General features: G+C 46.4%; 1 protein-coding gene and 1 long non-coding RNA gene across 2 annotated transcripts in view; one reads left to right on the top strand and one right to left on the bottom strand.

The window, feature by feature from the left end:
• Positions 1-21,951, top strand: part of LOC146708593 (glycine receptor subunit alpha-3-like) — a 50,804-nt gene that overhangs the window by 17,577 nt on the left and 11,276 nt on the right. The window contains exons 2-6 of the mRNA XM_085460587.1: positions 952-1,088; positions 2,612-2,679; positions 14,959-15,182; positions 16,047-16,129; positions 20,582-20,719. Of these exons, the coding sequence (XP_085316713.1) occupies positions 952-1,088; positions 2,612-2,679; positions 14,959-15,182; positions 16,047-16,129; positions 20,582-20,719 (650 nt within the window). The remainder of the gene's footprint in view (positions 1-951; positions 1,089-2,611; positions 2,680-14,958; positions 15,183-16,046; positions 16,130-20,581; positions 20,720-21,951) is intronic.
• LOC146708594 (uncharacterized) lies at positions 10,897-11,910 on the bottom strand. Its single transcript, XR_014920986.1, has 2 exons — positions 11,729-11,910; positions 10,897-11,144 (listed from the first exon to the last, which is right to left on the bottom strand). It is a non-coding gene; the product is annotated as an uncharacterized LOC146708594 (long non-coding RNA).

Here is a 21,951-nt window from a genome sequence, read left to right as displayed (position 1 = left end):
CGCTTGAGAGACTTCCAACTGCCCTCCAAGGTGCTCAGGAACTTTTACTCGTGCACCATAGAGAGCATCCTGGCGGGAAACATCTTAACCTGGTTCGGGAACAGCACCATGCAGGACAGACGAGCTCTACAGAGGGTTGTGCGATCAGCTGAGCGCACCATCCGCTCCGAGCTCCCTGACCTGCACTCAATCTACAGCAGGCGGTGCTGGACCAAGGCCAGGAAGATGGTGAAGGACCTCAGCCATCCCAACAACAGACTGTTCTCTCTGCTGAGGTCGGGAAAGCGATTCCGCTCCCTGAAGACCAACACAGAGAGACTGAGGAGGAGCTTCTTCCCGCAGGCGATACGGTCTCTCAATCACACCACCACACAGTACTGACCCACACATATGGTTCTTACACACACACTGGACTTTCTGGACATTGGTTTTGCACAACACTGGTCACTATATTCTTCATTTCCAGTTAATACTTGTACAGCTGCTGTTATTGTGTATATATTTATTTAGATTTCTTCATACATTCTTATATAGTTCTATATTGTGTATTTTGTTGTACAGTTATTTTATTTTCAACTTTAATTTATATATTTTATCTTATTCTTCCCAGTTAAATTTACCCTTCATTCTAATTTGTGTTGTACAGTTATTTCATTTTTAACCTTAATTTATGTTTTATTCCTTCCTAGTTAAATTTACCCTTTTTAATTTTTCATATTTATTTCCTATCTTATTCATAGCCTTTTCCTTTTTTTTTTCTTTAGGTCACGAGCAGTTGTCAAAGCATTTCACTACATATCGTACTGTGTATGACTGTGTACGTGACAAATAAAAATTGAATTTGAATTTGAAAGTGGAGTCAGATTCATAACGTAAGCGTTTAATGTTGGCAGAGAAGTAAAGTCCTCGTGCTGCGGCGATGCCGTGACCATTACGTGTGCTGTGTTTCAGTGACAGCGTGGCTCGATGTAAGGAGCTGGACCATGCTGTGAGGACACGCCAGGTCCCGATGTCTCCCTCTGACTTCCTGGACAAACTGATGGGGAGGACTTCTGGCTACGACGCCCGGATCAGACCGAACTTCAAAGGTAACTACAGAGACGTCCGTGTTTACTGCAGGAAGTCGTTTGGCCTGTGAGGAAACGTGCTGACGCGTGGCGGGCCGAGCCGCTTGATGCAGACGGCTCCCGGCGTTCGTGACTGAACTTTGAATCAGCTCCACGTCTGCAGCTCCGGCTTCACAGCAAGCCGGCTAAACATTCATGATTACTGATTATGAAACACCTGCAGCCATGTCACCTCCACTTTCTCCTCCTTCAGACGCAGAAACACACCAAGCTGCCACAACCGTTAGGACACACACAGCGCCTGATTTTATTCATGCGCTCCACATCAGTTGATCCAAGAACTGTTCTAACAGCGACTGCTGCAAAGAGAATAAATAATATTACTGGAGAGCACATTTCCACCAATCAGAGAGCGTGTTTGTGTTTGTTTCCACGCATGGACGCTCATCCTCTGTCAGAGTCTGTCGAGCCTACGAATGAGTGAGAAGCACAAACGTCCTCTCTGCTATGTGAACATCACACACATCTGCAGAGACATGAACATGGAGGTGAAGGCGGGACTTCCTGTTGAAGTAAAGATTAATTTACAGTTTAATGCAAACTGGATTTAAAACGATGTTGATGATTCACTTTCTGCCTAAAAGAAGAAAAACATGAGAATAATCTGCATTTCGTGTCTGGCGTGTCCCACAGCTTCGGTCTGTCTGAACTAACCTCAGACTGATGTGAAGTCTAAACTATTTCTCACTGATTGTTCAGTCACGAAGTCTTTCCTTTGACTTTCATAACTTCCTGCAGTCGCACCTGCGCTCTTTACGAGTTTTTATGTGTCTGCACATAAAAACTCGTAAAAACTTCTGCAAATCTGACACAAAAACAGTGACTTTGATTTAAAAAAGCACTTCTGAGAACATGAATGTATGTGCTGCGACAAACGTTTGCACAAATGTTCAGAAGCTTCACTAAAACCTCCAAAGCTCCTGAACATCAGAGCAGACAGGATGTAAACCACAACTGGTTGGCCCAGGCATGCGATCTTTTCACACATTCCTCCACCCGTTGCTGTGCAGCTAAGACGGAGGCAGACGTGCTGGACGCATGCTTCATGGTTCAGCCCAAACCTGCAGTGCTCGCCCCACGGCTGTGGTTCAACGGCTGCAGGCACGACTTAAAACACGTAATCCTTCATACGCTCAAGGAACGTTTTAGTATCTCTATATATAATGTGTAAACACACACACGTGCCGAGTATTCATATCTTAGTGAGAACGTCTAACCCTGAACCTAACCATCACCTGTAACTGTAACCCTGACACTAAACCACATTTAGAGTCTAAAAGATGCCTTCAAACTTGTGGGGACCAGGACCCCACAAAGATATGAATACACACACACACACACACACATACACACAGCAGACGTAGACTGACTGTTACTGGCTGAACTGGTGTACGTGCACCCAAACCAGTCCTGTAATCAAACACACACAGGAGGGAAGAGGTGGGCGGAGGATGAAGCTGACGCATGTCCTTGTCTCTCGGCAGGTCCTCCCGTCAACGTTTCCTGCAACATTTTCATCAACAGCTTTGGCTCCATTGCTGAGACGACCATGGTGAGTAACAGCTTCATGTTTGTAAAGCAGTCATAAACATATTGTAGCTTCCTCCACCTCTCAGGAACACTGGACACCGTCAGGTGGTGTTGCTGCTGCACTTTGCAGCGTGTGTTAAAGTCGCCGTTCGTCCTTGACTGCTCGATAGAATACTTGAGTGCACAGGGCCGAACGCTCAGCGCACGGAGAGGAAGCTGTCGGGCTTATTCAGCTCAGACATCACCAAACGCACACCGAGGGCAGTATTAGTAATTTAAGCCTTTCATCACTTCGTGATTAGTGAGTACTGTCGGCATGTTCTCATTCCGAGAACAGGAAACGCGGCGAGGTGTCATGCTCCATGACGCACGGCAGCGTCATTTTTCAGTGTGCACGCTCAAACCACGATCGCTGTCACAGGTCAGAGGTCATCGTTCTCTAAAAATGTTGACCCGTCTTCATCACATCCATCTCTGGACCAAATCACAGCCACAGTCAGGACTCCCACAGAAGGCCTCTGTGTAATCAGGATTCATGAGTCTCACTCAGAAAAGATGCTTTTATTGTTTTAAGTCCAATCAAACGAGCTGCAGTGTCAACCAGAGCTTTCTCTGTGAGACGGTGACTAACCAGAGCAGGTCTGTGTCCGTGCTGGGAACACTGGGAGCTGGCTTCGCTTCCCGATGATGTGATTACTGTGAGCTGCGCTCGCTGCCAGGATGATCCCACCCTGCTGCGGTGATGCTGAGGTCCGGGCTCTGCAGGGTTGCTTTCACTGCACTGGCGCTTTGTGAAACACCAAGCCTCTGCCAATCAGAGGCTTCCGTTAGGCTCCCTGTTGTCGTCCGTCTGAGCTCTGCATCCGTCTGTCTTCAGTCTCTGTCCCCGGTCCTGGTGTCACGCTCACGCGTCGTAATCAGAGTCTCGCTGTGCGTTACTTCCTGCTTTCATTTGTTAGTCTCCTGTCTCGTGTGAGGCAGTTTTGCTTGTTCTGTGTCGTTAGTTAGATTTAGTTCACCTGAGTTCTCAGGTGTGTTCCAGCTGTGTGTCCCGTCTGTTTCGTTTCCTGTGATTTCTGCTCAGTGCAGTTCCTGGTTTCTGTTCAGCGATAAAGCTGTTTTGTGTTCTGCAGATGTCCACGTCTGCCTGCACACGGAGCGTATTTTCAAGTAGCTGATGTCCAAAGAAGGAGAGCTGGAGATCTGCGGCTCAAGGCCACCGTAGAAAACATAAAACTGTGCGGCTCCTGTGCAGCACAGTGTTGTGTGATAAGAGGATTGTATATGGTAGTTAACTTGTAATCTGTATTTAAAGGCCAAATAATCAGTTAAAGAAAAGCTTCAAACTGCGAGCAGACAGGAAGTCACGGTGACGAGTGGAGACGATGACAGAGCGAGGCAGACAGAGACAGAAATCAGAAGAGACAGACGAGCAGACAGGAATAGCAGATGTGCGCCGCGGGCATTTACCGAGTCTGACAGCAAATACTTTAAAGTGACGTGAAGGCGGTCCGCCATGCACGCGAGCTGCTTTGTACACCGATACGATACGCGCACACGAACGCGGCTGCAGACCAGGATCGGGTTTCGTGGTCTCGCTGCACCGACACTGTTTGAATGTCCCCGAATGCTCCGAGCGATGCACGTGGCCTCTGACGTTCAGGCAATAAAAGCATTTTTTCATCAGTTTTGTAACCTGTGAAAGTCACTCCAGCTCCTCCAGGATTTAGGAGTGCTGCAGAGCTGTCCCACCCTGTTAGGAGTCCCCCCGCCCGGCGGCAGGACAAACAAGAGTGCACTCGAGGAGACGCTGGTGGAATAAAGTAGCTGTGATTTCTTCCAGGATGTCGTGCATTCATACTTTATCAGCTAAGACATAAATTTACAACAACCATGGTGATTTCTTTCCCCTTAAAACACAATGCATATTCAGAACTTCACTCTGCAAATGTAGTATTAATATTTATTTTGGTTTGTCTGTCATTAAAAGCATCCGTGACATCACGACTCACTGCACACAAACGATGCTCAAAGTCAGAAAACATATTCAGAGAGTAGAAGCAGGAAGAGGAAACAGGAAACAGGAAACAGAGTGGGACAGAGTGCTGAACCTTTCTCATCCCTCGTCATGTAAAAACTGCCTGAAAGCCTTCAGGCTGCTGACAGGTGGCCCTGAGTTATGCTGCTACAGGCTCAGGCCGCTGGGGGACTACCCATCATGCACGGGGCTTTTCTTTTCACACCTCATGTTTTTCACGTTATTAACCTTCATCTTTTTTGATCTGTCCGTGTCTCCACTTTTCTCGTCTCCTCACTCCAACTGTTGGAGTTTCTTCCTGTCAAAAGGGAGTTTTTCCTTCCCGTTGTCACCGATTGCTGCTGCTACGGGGTCATGTGATCGGACTGTCTGCTTATCTGGTTAACAGCTTTAAAGTGATTATTAATAAAAACTGAAGCACTTGATGGAAAAAGCACCAAAACGCTGAAACATCTGCTCGTCACAGAGGCGGTCTCTGTGGGTTTATAACGAGGGAGCTTTGCTTTAGACGCCTGTAAACCCACAAATGTCTGAGACTTTACATCTGTAAATATAAGGTATGAAATATTTCTGTGGTCTGAACTGCTCTGACACCGGGTCACTTCCTGTGGCGTTCCTGCATAATCATCTGAGCAGAGCTGGTCGAGATCCGCGGAGCGCTCTCGGAAGATGGATGGACGAGCTGATGGATGACTGAAGCGACAAGGTCTAAGTGCTTTGTGCACCGCTGGGAGCTGCTCTGATGGAGCCCTGTGTGTGTGTGTGTGTGTGTGTGTGTGTTCACCTGTCACTGTATGGTTTATTGCAGTGAGGATGATTGAAGCTCTGTGGCTGCCTCGGTCATGAGGAGGGGAGCAGCTGTGATGTTTTCCCTGATGGAGAGCAGTTTGTTCAGTGACCTCTGACCTTAGCTGACTCAGATGCCAGTAATGGTTCCAGCTCCTCACCCATGTTTTCACAGTGTTAGTCGCAGTTGTTTTCCTCTGGAAGGCGACCACGTTCTCTTTTGTCCTCCTGACATTCAGGAGAAGGTGATTTCTGATGGACGTCTCCACCGAGCTCCTCAGCAGCTCTCTGCACTCTGACTCCTGCCCACCAGTAATACAGCGAGCCTCTGCAGGGTCACCAGCGAGCATGATTCAATGTTTGGGTCGCTGGAGTGTTAGGAAGTGGTTGGACATTGAAGACACTGGAAAACTAAAAAAACATGATTCTCACCGAGCCACCAGTGCCACCCAGGTGAGACTGAGCACGCTGCAACAGGTAGATAACAGCATCATCCACCCTCACAGCAGGGGCAAGAACCAGACTGTCCACCTCCGTGATATGTGACCTTCTGATCAACACATTTTTATTTTTTTATGTGGACTCGTTGAGTTTCTAGACCTTTTATCGCGTCTGTCCTCTTCACACGTGGCGCTAGGACACCACGCTCCCTGGACGTGAAAGCGTTAGATCTAAAATCAGCTGATGGGGGGCGTGGTCAAGCACAGTTTAATCTGGTATCCGTAAAGAGGAAGAAGACAGGGCAGCCATACGTCAGGTCAGGATTCAACCATCGCTCCTTTCACACAGCTGAGCGCTAACCGTCTGAACACGCCCACCTCTGCTAAGAACCCCAGAACGATAACTGGAGCAGAAACTGGGAGGGCGGTGATCGCACTGATGAGGACCGTAAACACGTTCATACTGAAAAGTTCAGCATCTGCATTTCTAGGAACATGTAGGCCTTCAGCACCGGTACATCTGAACCCAAAGTGCCCAGTTTGTCTTTGGATCGCTGTCAATAAAGTTCATCAAACATGTCACAGCTGCCCTAAATCAATATTATTGGTAATTACCGAAATCACTCTTTATATTTCTGAAACAGTGGATCCAAGAGCATGTCCAGACTCGTCAATCTAAATAATGTTTTTGATTCTAAAATATAATTATTGCTGTTGTTTCCATGCATTTAAAAAAAGCATAAAAATGTGGTTGAATTAGTGATAAATAGTCTTTCATTACTAAAGAAAACTTATAATGAATTCAGGTTGAGACGTCTCGCTCTTGTTCCGAGCAGTAAAAAGAGAAGTGACTGTAAAGGAGAGGGTGGACGTTACAGCGCGTCGTGATGCTGGACGCTCTCTGAGACTAACAGCGTGAGACATGAAGTGTCCTCGCTGTGCGGTCGAGTACACTTCAGAGTCGATGGAGAGACGAGTACTTAGAGAATGCACCGAGGACGAGGCGGCAAACGCAGGCTGACGGAGGCAGATGTCAGGAAACTCAAGAATTTAAATAGTAGAGACAGAAGGAAGTCCACTGCTGACCTTCAGGCAGAGATCAGAGTCTGACAAAGTCTCCAGTGTGAGTAAAAGCAGACGTCCATCCATCATCCATCATGCATCCATCATGCATCCATCCATCCACCATCCATCCATCCATCCATCATCCATCCATCCATCCATCCATCATGCATCCATCCATCCATCCATCCATCCATCATGCATCCATCCATCCATCCATCCATCCATCATCCATCCATCCATCCATCATGCATCCATCCATCCATCATGCATGCATCCATCCATCCATCCATCATGCATCCATCATGCATCCATCAACCCATCCATCCATCCATCCATCATGCATCCATCACCCCATCCATCCATCCATCCATTCATCCATCCATCAACCCAACCATCCATCCATCCATCCATCAACCCAACCATCCATCCATCATGCATCCATCATCCATCCATCCATCCATCCATCCATCATCATCCATCATCCATCCACCCATCATCCATCCATCCATCATCCATCCATCCATCCATCCATCCATCCATCCATCCATCCTTCCATCCATGCATGCATCCATTACTTAAATATTTTAGAAATCTGTCAAACAGTTGTTTAAAACAACAGCTATATTACTATTTATTAGTATGATAAACTGAAACTACTAAAATGTCCTTATTCACACATGATAACCAAAGAATAATATCTATTTTTAAGGCCTCATTTTCCTTGATATCAGTATTCTTTTGCTATTGAATATTGAAGACTTCCCAGCTGTTCCTAGAGCCTAATTTCTAATGAAACTTTGGTGCGATCCATTGTTGAATCCACTAAATCCCAGATCTGATCAGCAGCATTCAGCGGGACTTTGAATTGGCCCGTCCTTCAGTCCCAGGACTCCAGATTCTTTTTCCTGCTCAAAGACTCTGCACAGCTTTAAAGAATGGATGGATGGATGGATGGGTTGATGGATGCATGATGGATGGATGGATGGTTGGGTTGATGGATGGATGGATGGATGGATGGATGGATGCATGATGGATGGATGGATGCATGATGGATGGATGGATGGATGGATGATGATGGATGGATGGATGGATGGATGATGGATGGATGGATGGATGGATGGATGGATGGATGGATGGATGATGATGGATGGATGGATGATGGATGGATGATGGGTGGATGGATGATGGATGATGATGGATGGATGGATGGATGAGGATGGATGGATGATGAATGGATGGATGGATGATGCATGGATGGATGGATGATGATGGATGGATGGATGATGATGGATGGATGGATGGATGGATGGATGGATGATGATGGATGGATGGATGATGGATGGATGGATGGATGATGGGTGGATGGATGATGGATGATGATGGATGGATGGATGGATGGATGGATGATGATGGATGGATGGATGGATGCATGATGGATGGATGGATGGATGGATGGATGGATGGATGCATGATGGATGGATGGATGGATAGATGGATGATGGATGGATGGATGGATGATGATGGATGGATGGATGGATTGATGGATGATGGATGGATGGATGGATGATGATGATGGATGGATGGATGGATGGATGGATGGATGGATGGATGGATGGATGGATGATGATGGATGGATGGATGATGATGGATGGATGGATGATGCATGGATGGATGGATGGATGGATGGATGATGATGGATGGATGGATGGATGGATGGATGATGATGGATGGATGGATGATGGATGGATGATGGATGGATGGATGATGGGTGGATGAATGAGTACCAAATATAGGTAAAAGCAAACTATGCAGAGCAGATAAGATGGAAATGATTTGTGTGGAAAAAAGAGTAAAGCTACTTCAGAAATAATAGCTGCAACAACAACAATAATAATTGTTCACATCTTAAAGGGCACGCTGTCAGGAATCCTAGAAGCACATCAAACATGTCCTGATGTAGCACTCATCCATCCGAGGGGCTGTGGAGGTCTGATAGAGATCTGACACACGTACACCCCACCGATCAGTACAGCCGATCAATCTTTAAACATGAAAACTCTTAATAAGCACTCTTATATTCATGAAAACATCTATTTTGGAGTTATGAAATTATAAACACACCTTTAATAAATAAAAATATGTGGTACTATTTGCTAAAAATGCCCGGGTCAGCACCAGTGTAACTTCAGCTGATGTGTCTTCAAGTCCTGGACAAAAAGTCAAAGCTCACATTCTTTTAGCAGCTTTAGTTCATTTTTAGGGTTTAAACGATTTTAAATGCAGGAATTTATAAAAAGTACCTTTCAGAGAAACATCAGTTTAATGGCAACGAGTCAGTGTTTGTAACACCTTTTCTTTGTTTAACACACTTTTCCCCCAAAACAGTTTTAGCATCACATCAGACAGAGGATCAGAGCTCCAGAGTGATTTTTTTAACACACAGTACCACACATACTGTACGTGCACACACACACACACACACACACACGCACACACACACACACACGCACACACTCACACACACACACACACGCACACACACACACACGCACACGCTCACACTCACACACACACTCACTCACACACACAGACACACACAGGGCTTAGAGCCAGGTTGGCTCACTCGGCTCCACGCTATCTCTGATAAACAGATTTACTTTTGTTAAACAGTTTTTTATTTGTTCACTCAGTCTCTCCATCCTCTTTAATCCACAGTGTGTGTGTGTGTGTGTGTGCGTGTGTGTGTGTGTGTGTGTGTGTGCGTGCGTGTGTGTGTGTGTGCGTGTGCGTGCGTGTGTGTGTGTGTGCGTGTCTGCACAGAGAGACATGATGATGGTTGTCCTCACTGGAACCTTTTTCAGTTAAACCCTGTGTGAGAAGGTTTTTGTGCACCTGTGCGTCGGTTTACAGCCGACCCCTTAATGTGCTTGAATGCTTCAGTTTTGGTCGCTTGGGTGCAGTAAACACCCACAGCTTATCTTAAGCATGCGTTTCCAGTGGGTGTGCTGGCTGCAGAGGTGGACGGGTGGACGTAGCTTCTGTTACCTGTTGGTTGGGTGAAGATTTCACTCAGAGCAGCTCCCTGCTGTCGCAGACAGATGACTGTGTGGACAAAGGGAGCACATGTGCTTTGTCCTTTTAAATATGCCCAGGATTATTGGTTTTAAAATGTTTGAATTATTAGCCGATCGCACCACATTTCTTAAATATCTGAAGCAAGGACTGTGGACGGAGCTCTGGGACCAGAGGTGGTGCTGGAGCAGCAGCGCTAAAGGCAGGAACACCTAAAGAAATGCTTTGAATGTCCTTCAAGAAGCCTGAAGAACTTTTCCTGGAGATACTCAGAGTTCAGTCTGTGCTGAAGGATAAAGGTGTTCACACCAAACGCTCACTTTACAGCTCGTTAGACTTGGACACACACTGCTTTTGCCTGATTTGCTGCATTTCCATGTATGTTTGCACATTTCAGTCTCAGAGAAACCAAAGCAGTGAGCTTAAACACGCGATGAGAACGACATCCTCTGGGAATTTTCCTGTGATTCGTGACAACAGCCGACACATTTACAGCGGACTAACACTACTACACAGCAAATCCAGCATGTCCAAATTAACACTGTCGGATTTGACTTCAACACTATTAAAGTGTCTATATGGGTCCACACCAGAGAGTGTTAATTTAACTCTTTTTGGAGAGTTGGTACGTTAACTCTGATTTAGTGTTAAACACCAAATCTGTCTGGAGTTGATAATTTAACACTTGGTGTTAAGAGTTTATATATTAACTCTCAAAGAGTATTTTAGTTTAACTACGTAAGAGTTATCTTCTAATTCATTCTAAAAAGCAGGAATTTTACTGTTCTGACCTTCTAGAAATTTCTTTTGGAAATAAACATTTACTAAAAAGATGCAATGGTTTTTGAAAAACATTTATTCTGAACTGTGCACCACAATTTCAAAACATTTTCTGAAAGATGTAACAGTATGCATGTTCTCACTTTTATTAGAATTTTGTTTATCAAAAGGTCTGACATGGTAAATGCAAATAACAGCATCTCATCACTTATTTCTTCAATACAATATGCATGTCCTTCATTCATCCCTTTGTGGAACTTCAACGCACTTCTGCTCTCCCCCATATTCCATCTTCACAAGCATATCCTGTGTGGAGATTGAATAAAAATTAGTTGACACTAATTAATGGCACAAATAATCCAGTAAACAATTGCAGCACAGTAAAAAAAAGGAATCCTCTTTGAGCCATTACTTGTGTAAAGTATTTTCCCAAAAGACAAGGACACAGGCAACAGGTAATACTGAACTAAATGTAAAACCTCAACCTTTTTCATTTTTACCTAAACCGTGTGCACAAAACTCTGGAGGGATCTATGCTAACGTAGAATCCAGTCAGGACGTCTGCTACTGCTGTTTGCTCGTTTTTCGTTTTTTTTATGGGCGATCGTTTTCAGGCTTCAAGTAGCACCATTATACCAACATTTCACATTCTACACATTGTTTTAGGTGTATTTGACCAAAAGTTTGACTGAAAATTCACATGCAAGCTTTTTTTCAAGGCTGTGGTATTTGCCCGCAAACAATACCTTTCAGCTAGCTAAAACAGAATATTATGCTATCAGCGAGCAACATGGCTAATGCCTTTCACACAGCTTTGTCTCAACTCCAAAGAGCCACAGAAGTAAAAGCTCAGAATAATAATTGAAACAATCTTTGAAAAAATGACTTACCAAGCATGGCAAACAACTCAAATATGTAGAGCAAAATGTTCTGAAACGGCTTCACTTCAGCTTCGATTGGAGCCGTGCTGAGGGCGGAGTCTGTGAATTTACTCTGTTGGTGTCATAGCCCCTGTAGGAGTTCAGAGTTAAGAGGTCAAGAGTTAATGTTTCCATTGTAACACCTCCAGATTTGACAGAGAAACACTCATTTTTAACACTCGATTTAACTACTATCATTTTACACCTCAGAGTTACATTAAAAGAATGTGACTCTGCTTAGAGTAAAATTAACTCTACTTTTGCAAGGAGACTATTAACACCAAAACATTTAACACTTTTGAATTTGCTGTGTACTGCTCATTATTTGATCCGTTTTGAAGCATTTAAAAAAATGCAAACTCAAACTAATGTGTTGCATTTGTTTACCTTCCCCTCTCCTTCATTAGACTGCAGTAAATACTTAAAGCATGGGGCGAGTGTGTACCGGGAAGGATTTTGAAACAGGACTATGAAAGAAAGGTTCTGTGTTTCACGCATGGTGCAAATACTGCGTGAAAGCTAAAATAATTGATAGCTGAACAGATGCAGGACTCTCTGGCTGCCAGCAGAGATCAGGAGTGTGAGAGCGTGCAGGATCGCCCCGGGTCAGCCACTGCATCGCTGCACAGTGAATAGTATTTCCTGAGTCCTGCGTCAGTGAGCGCTGAGACACCAATGAATCTGCAACATGACTCCCTGGGAGCCGTGATCATGACGTTCGCTCTCCTACGACTGCAAATGTGATGCAGCGGTGCAGAATAAGTCACCTGTGAAATGTAATATCCGCACAGCTCTGCCCTCGCTCCACTTTTATCCACCTTCTTACTCTGCTGTCCTACAGTGGGGGTCTGATCTGGGTTTCACTTAGGTGCACCTTGCCCTCCTGTTGTATGTCGGTAGGCTACACAACGATCTGAAATGTCTAAGCTGAAGCTGTGGCAGGGCTGTTGTGGGTTTGGGCCCTGCGACACGTCTGAGGAGAAGTCGCAGCTCGTGAAATAAAAGCAGCGCGTTCAGAAGCATCGACGCTGCTTGAGTTAGTTTCATCAGCCACATGTGCGCTCGCTGCACAGCGACTCCAGCTCCGCCCGAGCTCTGCTGAAGTGGAAGAGCAGTGATGTCACTTCCACTCAGTGAGCACGGCGAGCGGTGATGCTCACTGCCTTTTACAGTGCATTCTGGGAATTTTCTATGGAGCTGTCGTGCATTGGAGTGATAGTGTCATCGGGGCACTCGCTTCACCATCGAGGGACCAAACAGTCGTGTTTCCTGCAGATGGCTGTGCTGCTCTTATCCTCGTGGAGCGTTAAACCTTCCAAAAAAATCCTCCAACAGACAAATGGAGCTGGTTCCTTCACTAAACTGCGTCCTTAGGAAAAGAGGAAGGATCCTGCTGAGTCATGCAAACTCCCCTGTGGGGTCTCCAGCTGTTATCCCAGCAGATCAGCTGATCTGAGTGCTCAGCTGAACAACTTGATCTGATGTCGTCGTGTTGGTGTTGTTCCTGGATCATCATCACTGATGTTGGTCCAGGTTAAAGTGACCAATCACACTGTAGTGATGCCATAGTTCTGGGACATGGAAACACAGTCACACCCTAACCACCCTCTTTGTTAGATTTTCTTTCCTGAGTGGACATCTGCAGGTGATTGGTCAGATCCAATGTTGGTGCATAAACAACACTGACACAAGGATATCAGATTGACCAAACTGCTTTAGCCTCTCCAAAGCTGCTGCACACCTCCCTGCAAGCCACTTTGCAACCCACGTCCACCCCAGCTCCTTCTTTTATATTGCCTGATGCAGTCGTTGTTGGTGTTGATACCCAACCCAAGAAATATGGTTGTTGATAATGAATTAGTTATCTTATATATTTTTAATGCTTCCATGGGATCCCTGCTGTGATCAGATGTCTCTGGAAGATTAACGATGTCACATAAGAGTTTGTGAGTCACAGAGTAAAGGATGTGATGGTTTGACTTGATGAATTTGCCCATTCTTTTCACCGTTCCTTCAAAGACCATTTTTCATTTACTTTTACTTCTTTCATCTCTAGGTAGGCTGGCTGGAGCCCAGTCGAGTGTGGCGCCATCTGTTTAAAGGTGCACTTTAGCTGTAGACATGGAAATAAAACAGGGCCTAAAATTGAGCCTTGTGGGATTCCTTACAGGAACTTGATTTACATCCATCTGTACAAACACACTGAACCAAGCTGTGGCCGCTGTAGTCACTCCAACTATCATCTCTGAGTCTTCACAGCAGCAAACAGGGCAACGCTACTTCCTGTCCAAAGCATTAAAAATATAACTTGTTGCTGCTGCTGTTTTTGCGCTTCGACTGAGCTGTAAGAAAGGAGTCGCCTCGAGGACCCTTCAAGGCTGAAGCAGTCACATTGCTGCACGCTCATGCCTGCGTATACTGATGGGAGTAACGAGGCGTCAGCCGCCTATAAGGTGTGCCTGTGCATGAACACGTGTTCACTGACATGTTTGCATCACGCTATCCTCCAGCACAGCTGATGCACAGGTCTATAATTGATTACAGGCCTCTGTCTCATCTGTGTACACCTCAAGCCTTTCAGTCAGGATAAAAATATGACGGGTTCAGTGATTGAGTATACGAATCAGGTTCCAGGACTTCTGTGAAACGACACGTAGCCCAATTTATATCCGCCCTGTGAGAACATGTTCAGGGAACTTGTCCTGTTCAGACAACACGAGCATGCATATCTGTGTGTCAGGGGAAATGCAACAATATGCAGGGCCTCCTTTGTCATGCTTTTCATTCCCTAACACGTCAGTGTGTGAAAGGTCTGCGCTGCAGGCCAGTTTAGACTCTATAGACTCACTCGCTGTTGGATTTGAGTCTCTCGCTGAAAAAAGATTCCATCAGCTGCCTTCAGAGCATCAGAGCTTTGATGGGGCTTCGTGGACGTGGACGTGGACTAACGTCTTCCTTGTTATCTTTGACCTGATAACAAGCTGGATGTTCGCCTCCTCATCAGTCTGGAGAACGCGGTATCCTTGATTTCCAGTCAGTCAGGCCACAGGATGGTTTCCACGTGGTCACGAGGGACAACTGTATAGTTTCTCCTCCTGTTCTCGTGTAAATGATCTCTGTGGTTATTTATTTTTACGTTTCTGACAGTCGCATGTGCTTCTCTATGTGTGACTTAGTCGTGTTATGTTGTGTGTCTGCAGGACTACCGAGTGAACATCTTCCTCCGTCAGCAGTGGAACGATCCCAGGCTGGCGTATTCCGAATACCCCGATGACTCTCTGGACCTGGATCCCTCTATGTTAGACTCCATATGGAAACCGGATCTGTTCTTCGCCAACGAGAAGGGAGCCCACTTCCACGAAGTCACCACAGACAACAAACTGCTCAGGATATTCAAGAACGGCAATGTTTTGTACTCTATAAGGTGAGCAGCAGCACGGTTAAGAAAAACCTTCGTGACACATGGAGTCATGTCACTCTGACTTCTGTTTATTTCCTGTAATTTGAAGGTACAAGCTCCTTTATGCGTGAAACCAAGGATCCGTGTGCAGTGTACATACATGCATGCATGCTTTCATAGCCAGAGGCACGTAGCGAACTCTGAGATACCGAGGAAGACGCATCTGCAGAATGAATATATGCACGTCTGCAGTCGTGTCTATTTAATCAGGTCACTGATATAAAAATGTTTAGAATATCTTCCTGTTGTTGGGTTTAAGTCCATCGCCTTAGACTTCATGGTGCTAAATGTAAGTCTTTGATATGTGAAAGTAAAGTGCTTTACAGGTTAGTTAATGAACAGGTCCAAACTTTGGAGCAGTTTTAGGCTGATCTTCAGAAATGTTCTGATTTGAGCTCGCTGCTGCCTCGCCACATGTCCTCTGGCCTCACACTGTTTTCTCACTGCTAGCTCGTCGCGTTTAAACACTGGACCGCATTTATTCATTTGACTAATCTGACTTGCAAATGTTATAATATGAGCTCCGATTAAACATTTATTCTTCATTTTTGGGTTTAGTGGAACTTTTTATGTCCATCGTGAGTCAAAGAGAGAAGGTCTTCATGTGCCTGCTTTAGGATTTAAACATTAGATGCTGACAGTGGTTCTGTAAGTTTGTCAGAGTGGGATCTCGTTTCTGAATATTTTGATGTATAAAGTCTGATATTATCGGGTATCCTCTTGGTTCCAACAGTGCAGGTGGCACATTGATATAAACTGACATGTTACGATGTCTGTGACTTTGAACCCACGGTCTTGGTCTTCAGTGTCTCCTCTCTTTCTTTTCAGGCTAACGTTAACTCTGTCGTGTCCCATGGATCTAAAAAACTTCCCGATGGATGTTCAGACGTGCATCATGCAGCTGGAGAGCTGTAAGTACTGCATGACTGTACACACTCGCAGCACTTTCAGTATGAACGATGTACAGTGTGTCTTTAACCCTTTAAACCAGGGGTGCCCAATCCCGGTCCTCGAGAGCTACTATCCTGCAGCTTTTAGATGCATCCCTACTCCAACACAGCTGAATCAAATGGTTTGATCTCTTCAGCATGCCATCATGTTTGGCAAAGGCCTGATAACAAGCCATTCATTTGATTCAGGTGTGTGGGAACAAGGATGCATCTAAAAGCTGCAGGACGGTAGCTCTCGAGGACTGGGATTGGGCACCCCTGCTTTAAACCCTAACCTGTCGCCGGTGACGGAAAGGGTTTCAAGCAGGCGTGGGTAACTCCAGGCCTCGAGGGCCGGTGTCCTACAGGTTTTAGATCTCACCCTGGGTCTTCACACCTGAATCACATGATTAGTTCATTACCAGGCCTCTGGAGAACTTCAAGACATGTTGAGGAGGTCATTTAGCCGTTTAAATCAGCTGTGTTGGATCACGGACACATCTAAAACCTGCAGGACACCGGCCCTCGAGGCCTGGAGTTGGACACCGGCCCTCAAGGCCTGGAGTTGGACACCCCTGGGTTAAAGGGTTAAGAAACACCTTTCATTCAGGCTGTGAGCCATTGAGCTCCGTTCTTAATTACAAAGAAGCTCTTTTCAGCTCCAGATTTTTGGTTTGGCAGCGTTTTTACATCTGATGCGATTAGTGTCACTACCTGGAATCAAACCGGTGACTTGAGCTTGCCGGGTAAATGTGCTAACCACTACACCACCAACAATTAGAAGGGCAGTTAAATATCCACCGTCAATGCAAAACTGCAGGAGATGCAATGTTATGGTCAAGGTGCAGAGAAGGATGCATCATCGAGGAGCTGCGACTCGGTCACATGTGAACATTTAAAATTTATGGTCACAACACGACAGGGCGGCTGGTGATGGGGCGGGGTCTTTGACTCCAAGTCAAGCTCGTTGTTGCAGCTGTGCCCCGCGACTCCTTCAGGCACACCTGGGAAAACAGAGTCCTCGTCTTCACATCAGCAGCCAAACTGCAGCTGACAAGCCGTGTCGTTCTGCCACACGTGTGTTCATACGTACGCGGAGATGCTTCTTCTTCACCTGCCTGCATCTCTCTCTCTATCCCAGCATCCTCCTGTGTCACACCAACCTTCACACGTCCACAGAACAAACTCTGAACTCGCCTGCGACACATTTTGAAGGTTTCCTCGGTGGGAGATGAATCCCTACACGAATACAGGAAAACACTAACAGATCGCTTTCTTGGTGCCAGAATGCAGCTGACATTTAAAGAGCCTGTTTGCTCCATGGATGAACAAGTTCCCCCTGCCATGTGGACTACTGCACCCCTCCCTCTTTACCATCTGGAGGACCATCTTTGAACTGACAGTAAGCCAGATGGTTCCTCATCCTCAGTCCAGAGGACACAGCGTCCGTGATGGGATGGGTTTCTACTTGGTCACAGTCCACCTTAAATGGACCATGAGCCAAAATGCAGCTGACATTTAAAGAGCCATTTGGGGAGCTGTTAGCAGGGTCTGCTCTCCTGTCGGCCGTCGCCTTGATTCTGAAGCAGACGTGTGCTGCGGCTGGATCAGCTAAACTTTCTGACCAGCTGATGGGAGATGCTTCAGAGGCTGCGGCTCTGGGCCGCTGTGAATTTGCAGAGATAGACAGGAGCTAATTACAGCGGCAGTCATTCCCAGCGAGGCTCAGAATGAGATTAAAACTCTGATCCGTGTAGATAATGTTTAAATCCCCCCCCTCACAGACAGATAAAAGCAGCCCGAGTGTGGATTAAGACTTCTGTCATGGAGAGGGAAGTTCCTCGGGTTAAAGCTGTGTGCTTAAACATACAGCAGCCCCCCGCCCGCCGCCGCCACCTGTCGTGTTTCTGCTCCGCGTGAACATGTATATTCCATATCCCAGCGATACGTCTCCTCCGATCCGTCTCCGCGCCCACAGAGGCTCGGTGCGTGACTCTGAATATGTAGCACGCTGCTTCTGTTCAGACGTGTGCTGCCTGCACACGCAGGAAGTCCGTGCTGCAAACAATACCATGATTTCAGAATCTGTTGATGTCGTGCGGATGATGCTCCAGAAAGCTGGATGAAGAAGAGATTCATTCATCCATCTTGAAGTATATTTAGTCTCCCTCCATGGGAACATATTTTAGCAGCATATCTTTTTAAGGAAGCAGTCGTGTTTAATGATGTTGATACAGTTATGATGACGAATCCATCGTCTGCCCAATCAGAGGCCTGGCCTCAGGGACACAGCCCTCGAAGAGCTTATTCATCTTCACTGGTAGTTCCAGTCCTCTCTGACCCACATACACACACATAGAAACACACACACACTGAGACGTAAGCACACGCACACACAGACACGCACAGATTATTTGCATTGCTGCTCCCTGATGTCAGACGAACCATAAGGACGCATCAGGACATACTGGCATGCAGAGGAAATGAGTCGTGACGTGGTCCGTGTTCGAGGACAGAAAGTCCTCGGTCCAGGTTTATGTCTCGTTCCGTGAAACATAATTGGAGGCTGTGGTTGCAGCCTGACCCTGTTCAGGTCGCGTCCGGGACCAGCCGAGCTTGTAAGTGCAGCGAGTCGACAGTCACGGCCGCCGCTGCCACCGGAGGCCGTCGTAAGATTTAAAAGCATCCCGAGCCGAGCACAGATGCTCGTGTGGAAGGCTGCAGGCCTCCTCTGTTTTTCTCTTTTTTAACATGCAAACACTTTTCACGCACTTTCAGCCGAAGCTTAAGAAGCAGGATGAACTCATTCTTTCTGTGCATGGCTGCAGGCTTGCACCAGCACATACCAGCTGCTTCCTGCGCTCGCCGAAGAGCCCCGCAGCGCTCCGACCGCACGCATTCATACGTGGCTTCCGCTCTCCCTCTGCCTTCACCCGGACACAGAAGAAGAGGGGCCACTGAAAGCTGGATATAAGACGCATGTGTGAAAACAAGAATAATATCACGGCATCTGTTTGCATTAACATCAAGCCTCCTGCATCATCCAGCCATCTCTGGCCCGTCCTCGGGCACGTTGCAGTGCCTCTCTGATGTGTGTGGTGATATCTGTGCTGGTGGTGCGTTTGGCCGTGAGCTCTATCTAAAAACATCCAGTGTCCTGTGTGCTGAGGACGGGACGCACCAATGAGATGCACGAGTCCTAAAGATGGGAAAACTAAGGAAGCTAAACAGAGCCGGAAATCAGGGCTGACACAAAAACAGGCTGCAGCGATCTGCAAACGTTGTCCTCGAACATCAGTCTGAGAGCGTCTGCGAGCTGCGGAGAGCAGCTGCTGGACTTTCACAGCTCAGCAGTCCTCGCTCTGCTTCCTCCTTTTTTTGGTATCCAGATGTGCCAGCTGTGAGTCCCACAGGCACGCCCCCTAAACATCAGAGCTGCAGGCGTTGACCTGAGCGCTGATAATGAGCTGGATGCTCTCCTCTTCAGTCCGAGGATGCGGCGTCCATGTTTGGATGAGTCTGACCTCAGATCAGTTTTAAAGGAGCTTTGGTCCAGAGGAGATGGCGCCGGTCACATCTGGCTTCTTCTCTGCGCACAGAGATTCCTCCACATGATGACGATGAGATGTTCACAGTGAGGAGCATCGTTCTGAAAACCAGTTTGTGGATGCAGTTTCTGAGAACTTCTGGCCCTCTGAGACGCTCTTTTTATACCCGATCATGTGACTGACCTGCTGACAGCCTGATTAGCAGCTCAGTGTTCCTCCAGCTTTTTCTTTCTCGTCCGAACTACTTTTCCAGCTTCTTGTTGCAGCCCTGCAGATCTTTTAGAGACGTGTTGCTGCCCCCAAACTCAAAATGAGCTCATAGTTTTTTCACTTTAAACATTTGATGTTTTTTTTATGTTGGGTTGTGAAAAAATCTGAGATTTACGAATCATCGTGCTCGTGTAAATGAGGCATGTTGTACAGAGCAAGAACCAGGCCAGTTACCATGTGAGGCACAGGTGAGCCAACACAGGTGAAAACACAGCAGACGGTCACAAAGGGGGAAAAATCAGAACAAGACACGAGAGAAAAGTACCCTTCAAAATAAAACAGGAAATAACCAAAAACACAGTGATGCTGAAACACAGAGACCGAGGACCACCGAGGAAACGATGCCGACACAGAGATGCACATTTAAAAACAATAAAAACATTAAAAACACTGAAGCTGCATAAATGGAGACCCTGGGTGTGTTCAGCATCTGTCGTAGTGCGGGCCCCACGAGGAAGGAAAACGTGCCTGCTGCCCTGAAACACCGACAGTCTGCAGACACAAGAGTGCGAACACAAGTCGACACAATCTGAACAAAAGATGGTCAAACTACACACAGACTTGTGCTCTGTGGCCTTTTTTAAATCTTTTGTCTCTCATAATTTCTGTGTTTCAGTCGGCTACACCATGAACGACCTGATCTTTGAGTGGCAGGAGAACGGACCTGTTCAAGTGGCCGACGGCCTCACGCTCCCACAGTTCATCCTCAAAGATGAATCAGACCTCCGATACTGCACCAAGCACTACAACACAGGTAACACACACACACTGCTGTAAGCATCAGGATGCAGGTAAGATGCACACAGGATGAAACGGTTGCCACGTTTCATCCGTCACGTTTGTGCTCCAAGGTGTGTGCGTGCGTGTGTGTGTGCGTGTGTGTGCGTGCGTGTGTGCGTGTGCGTGTGTGTGCGTGCGTGTGTGCGTGTGTGCGTGTGCGCGCGCGTGTGTGTGTGCGTGTGTGTGCGTGTGTGTGTGTGTGTGTGTGTGTGTACACATATGTTTGTAGGGACCAAAATTTGGAAGTTTACTATACGAGTTCAATTCAATTCAGCTTTATTTACACAGCGCCAAATCACAACAACAGTCACCTCTAGGAGCTTTATATTGTAAGGTCGACCCTACAATAACACATACAGAAAAAAACCCAACAATCACATGACCCCCTATGAGCAATCACTTTGGCGACAGTGGGAAGGAAAAACTCCCTTTTAACAGGAAGAAACCTCCAGCAGAACCAGGCTCAGGGAGGGGCGGGGCCATCTGCTGTGATTGGTTGGGGTGAGAGAAGGAAGACAGGATAAAGACATGCTGTGGAAGAGAGACAGAGGTTAATAACAGATATGATTCAGTGCAGAGAGGTCTGTTAATACATAGTGAGTGAAGAAGAAACACCCAGTGCATCATGGGAATCCCCGGCAGCCTACGTCTATTGCAGCATCACTAAGGGAGGATTCAGGGTCACCTGGTCCAGCCCTAACTATATGCTTTAGCAAAAAGGAAAGTTTGAAGCCTAATCTTGAAAGTAGAGATAGTGTCTGTCTCCTGAATCCAAACTGAAAGCTGGTTCCACAGAAGAGGGGCCTGAAAACTGAAGGCTCTGCCTCCCATTCTACTTTTAAATACTCTAGGAACAACAAGTAGGCCTGCAGAGCGAGAGCAAAGTGCAGGCTAATCGAGTAAATCAATTTGTTGATCAATTATTCAGTCATGTACAGAGACTTGGAGGAGAGAGACCTAATATTTAATAATCCACATTTCACTGTGTTACTCTTTGGTTCAGATGTGGATACTGTATTGTTCTTTCTTTGTGATTGTTTATGTTTAAGTTGTTTGTTGCTGGTTTTTAGTTTGTTTTTTGTCTGTTTGGGAGCTGACACAGTCTCTATGGAGATGGGTTTTTGGGGGGGTAGCAGGAGGAGAGAAGCTGCAGAGAGGCGTGTAAGACTGCAGCTCTGCTTCCTGGTCCCAACTCTGGATAGTCAT

The sequence above is a fragment of the Copadichromis virginalis genome, linkage group LG6 (genome assembly GCF_057382275.1).
Source record: "Copadichromis virginalis isolate Kocher_CV1m ecotype Utaka linkage group LG6, C_Virginalis_male_GT1.1, whole genome shotgun sequence".
In the NCBI taxonomy this organism is placed as follows: Eukaryota; Metazoa; Chordata; class Actinopteri; order Cichliformes; family Cichlidae; genus Copadichromis; species Copadichromis virginalis.
The sequence above is the reverse complement of the archived record's forward strand: the minus strand, read 5'-3'. Positions and strand labels throughout refer to the sequence as shown.